This window comes from Buceros rhinoceros, unplaced genomic scaffold (assembly GCF_000710305.1).
Source record: "Buceros rhinoceros silvestris isolate BGI_N320 unplaced genomic scaffold, ASM71030v1 scaffold23645, whole genome shotgun sequence".
Lineage (NCBI taxonomy): Eukaryota > Metazoa > Chordata > Aves > Bucerotiformes > Bucerotidae > Buceros > Buceros rhinoceros.
Window position 1 is genome coordinate 896 of NW_010411684.1, and position 4,024 is coordinate 4,919.

Genomic DNA, 4,024 nt, shown 5'->3' on the forward strand with positions numbered 1-4,024 from the left:
CCCTCCCCATCTCCCTCCTCATCTCTCCTCCCTATATCTCTCCTTCCCAGAACCCACTCTGCCCAGCTCCCCCTCCCTGTATTTAATATAATTTTGCCCAAGACAGTGTTAATTGTTGTCATACTGGCTCGTGTGGTGCCGTGTTTTCGGTTTGTGACCAAAGCAGTGTTGGTAACACACTAATAATTCAGGTTTTGCTGACCAGGGTTTGTGCAGCCTCTGTGTGTCCCTTTGTGGCCCCACGTGAATGGATGTGGGGATGTGTGGTGGTTTGGGGAGGCACAACGGGGCAGATCAGTGAGCTAACCAAAGGGATGGTCCTTACCATCAAGCTTGGCAAAAAAAGAAGATTTTGGGGGCAGTTTCACCATCTTTTACTCAGGACCTGGCTGAGTATCGCTCTCTCCAGCCTTTGTGCTTGTTTTGTTTTTGTTCCTTCTCCTGCTTGTCCACCGCTTATTAAACAATTATTTTATCTTGTTAGCTTAACCCCCAAGTTTTACTCGCTGTCGTTTTTCCTTTGCTCTTCCGCCACCCCCCTCGGAGGGCAGTGACCAAGCAGCCAGAAATGCTGGAGGGTGGGGGTGACGCTCAGCTTCTCCTGAGCCCTCTCCAGTTCAGCTGTGTTTTTTCCCCCTGCTGAGCAGGCTGTGTACTGGTTTTGGCTGGGATGCAGCTGGTTTTCCTTGGGGTATCGCTTGGTTTGGTTTTATCTTCTTCTCCTTCCTTTTTTCGTCACTTATTAAACCAGCTTTATCTTGACCAGGTTTTTTGCTCCACGACTGATCCATTTTGTAGCTCTGGGGTGGGGATTTGTGCCCTGGGCTGGAACCTTCCAGTGTTTCCAGAGGGGCAGAGCTGGACCTCTCGGGCTCTCTTGCATTTGGGGAAAACTCTGTGCTGTAGTTCCTTCCTCACCAAACTTCTCTAGTTAAATTTCTTTATGGTATTAAACTCCAGCTCCTCTCATTCTTGGCTGGGCACAGCCACTGTCCGTATTTGTCCGTGGGGTTAGTTCTTGGTGCGGAAGTGAAAACGGGTGGGAAAAGTGAGCTGGAAATCTCTTGTTTTGTTTGGAACTAACGTGCTCAGACCGCACGTGGAGGAGGCACAGCCTGAAGGCATCGGACTCGCAGCGTTTGCCCCAAAGCTGGGGGTGTTTCAGATGGGCAAACAAGGCTCCAGTTTTGATGGAAGTGGGAAATGAGGCTTAGGGGTGGTTCTGCTGGCGGTGCTGGGGCCCGGCCTGGTGACAAAGTACCCTCTGCATGTGGATTTTATGCCAAATTTCATCGCATTTACCCACTTGCTGTGATTTTGTTGGTCTCGTGTCTGCTGCTGGCGTGTCTCTGCTGTTCCGCAGGTGCCTGGTGTTCTTCCTGTGCCCGTGTGCTCAGGATTTGTGCTCTCTGCTGTTTCCTCCTCCAGGAGCTGATAACAGAGAGCCAAACGCAGTCCGTGTTTACAGACATCAGCAAGGTCAACTTCAGGGACCCGGCCAGTTACTACGCGATCCCCAGCGTGCCGGGGCTGGCGCCCAACTCCGTGGCCTCGGCGGCGTGGCTCAGCAGCGAGGGGGAGGCTCTCTTCGCTCTGCCCTCGGCAGCTGGGGGGATCTTTGTCCTTAAGCTGCCTCCTCACGACGTGCCTGGTAAGGAGCAGGAAGGAGCTGAGTCCTTGCATCGCCATGCAGTGTGCCACTCCCTCTCCTAGCTCTGGATTTTACTGGAGTTTGGGGTTTTTGGCACATTCTCTTACCTGTTTACACCACACACACACACAAAAGCTGTTTCACAAACGCCTGTGAAGCCCCTCACTTGTGGCAGTAAATATTTTGTTAATTCTGGCTTGTACCACCAGGACCAGCATAGGGATAGTCCCCCTGGACTGGGGGCGCCACACCTCAAATGCAGGGTTCAGTGTTTGGGCCCCTCCCTGCCAGAAGGACAGTGAAGGGCTGGAGCCTGTCCAGAGAAGGGTCTGGAGAGCCTGGAGCAAAGGAGGCTCCGGGGAGACCTTCTGGCTCTGACAACTCCCTGACAGGAGGGTGGAGCCAGGGGGGGTCGGTCTCTGCTCCCCCGGAACAAGCACCAGGATGAGAGGAACCGCCTCCAGTTGTCCCCGGGGAGGTTGAGGTTGTCCCGGAGGAGCCATTTCTGTTCCGTTGGGGTTGTGCAGGGCTGGGGCAGGCTGCCCAGGGCAGTGGTGGAGTCCCCATCCCTGGAGGGGTTTCCCAGCCCTGTGGAGGTGGTGCTGGGGGACAGGGGGCAGCGGGGACCGAGCAGTGCTGGGGGAACACTGGGACAGGAATTGCTCAAAGGGCTTTCCCAACCCATACGGTTCAGTGAACGATTGCTTGATATTTTTCTTAATATCAGTTTTATTTTGCAAGGAACGGTTTCGGTTGTGGAGTTGAAGCAGAGCTCGGTGGTGCAGCGTTTTCTGACTGGCTGGATGCCAACCGCCATCAGGTCAGTGTCTGGTGACGAATGAGCACAACTAATTTTGTCTTTTCCCTCACCTAGTTTCTAGCTGAAGTCAAAGATGGGCCAGTCAGCCTATAAATACTCTGCCAAAAACGTGAACTGGGTCACGGGGCCTATCGCAGGGTGGAAGCTGTGCCTTGGTGGCTGGATTAATTCATCATACCGGGGTCCTGCTGCTTCTACGTCTCCAAATATGTTCTATCTAGTAATTGGCCTCCCAGGATTTGCCTGGGACGTGGCTTGTGGCCAGTGCAGATTACGGATTACAGCACTTGTACGTTCTTGCCCTTGTTCTGACATGTCAGGCTTGTTCCTGACAAGGACACTCCCTGCTCCGACGGGGCTCGGTGCCGGCTGGTTAATCGTCACCAGACTGAGTCCCCTGAGGCCCTGAGTGGCTTCGCCCATCAGTGCTGCATTGCCTGGGGCTGGCTGGGCCCTTGCTTCCCTCCGGGTCCTTCTCAGCAGGCTGGGGCAGCCAAGCTCGTGCTTCTGCTCTGCCAAAGCGGGTGAAGAACTGGGTGTTACTGGTGTGTTAGGCTCCTCTGTGCCCTGGAAGCTGCTTTCCCTTCCTCTCACACCACCGATCGATTTGCTTTTTGACACAGCATGACACACACCCTCGCGTCTACGCACTGCCCTCATGTTTCTTTGGTACCGCTGAAATCCGCTCTGTGTTTTCAGAGGGGACTGCGGCCCGTCAGACCTGCCCGTCAGCCTCTCCGTCCACTGCCTGGATCACGACGCCTTCCTCTTCGCGCTTTGCCAGGACCATAAGCTGCGGATGTGGTCCTATAAGGTGAGCAATGGCTGGATCCGGCGGGGCAGCCTCCTCCTCCGCTGCTCAGGCCATAGTCCGGGGCTCCGGGCGCAATGCCGAGCACTTGGCGTGGATTTGATGGGCCGTTAAATCACCACTGAGTTGACTTCTGCACGCTGGGAGTTTGGGAAAATGGTTGTGGTGTGTGTTTGCAGCCATGTTGGTAGGTTTTCTCTGCGGCAAAGCCTCGTGCATAGGGTAAGAGGCACCGCTAGGTTATTTCAGGAAGACAGCAGGAGCATTTCGAGAGCTGAGGAGTAACCAAATGGCTTTTCTACTTCTTCAGCCGCAATCGGAGCCTCTGGATCCTGGCTCCTTGTCAACAAGAAGCTCATAAAAGCCTCTGCTCGCTGCGTGCTGCTTGCTCCAATCCCAGCACCAAAGCTAATCGCCCAGCACAGCTGCTTTCACGGCTCAGCTGCGCTGGAATGCGTGCGGGAGGGAGGGTAGGGTCGGTCCTGCATGCCTGGGCGCTGAAAGCCCCAGCATTCGGTGGGAGCAGGCGCAGGTGATACTGGAAAGGCTGGTCAGGGGTCTGGCTATGCATCTGAATGCTTCCCTTGCATTGTTCAGGGGAAGATCTGGGCAGAGCGTGGCCAGGAAATGGCAGAGGAGGGAGAAGTGCGGTTCCTCAATCCTGCCCCGTTTGTTTTGTGCAGGATCAGCAGTGCCTGATGGTCGCCGACATGCTGGAGTTCATGCCGGTCAGCCGGGACCT

At 55.0% G+C, this 4,024-nt stretch overlaps 1 protein-coding gene across 1 annotated transcript in view; it reads left to right on the forward strand.

Annotated features, from left to right (window-relative positions):
- The window catches only part of NUP160 (nucleoporin 160kDa), a gene marked incomplete at both ends in the record, with an annotated part of 27,462 nt that overhangs the window by 429 nt on the left and 23,009 nt on the right, over window positions 1-4,024 (forward strand). Inside the window, 4 exon segments of the mRNA XM_010136098.1 lie at window positions 1,429-1,651; window positions 2,393-2,471; window positions 3,171-3,285; window positions 3,966-4,024. The exon segment at window positions 3,966-4,024 is cut by the window's right edge and continues 2 nt beyond it. Coding sequence (XP_010134400.1) covers window positions 1,429-1,651; window positions 2,393-2,471; window positions 3,171-3,285; window positions 3,966-4,024 — 476 coding nt within the window.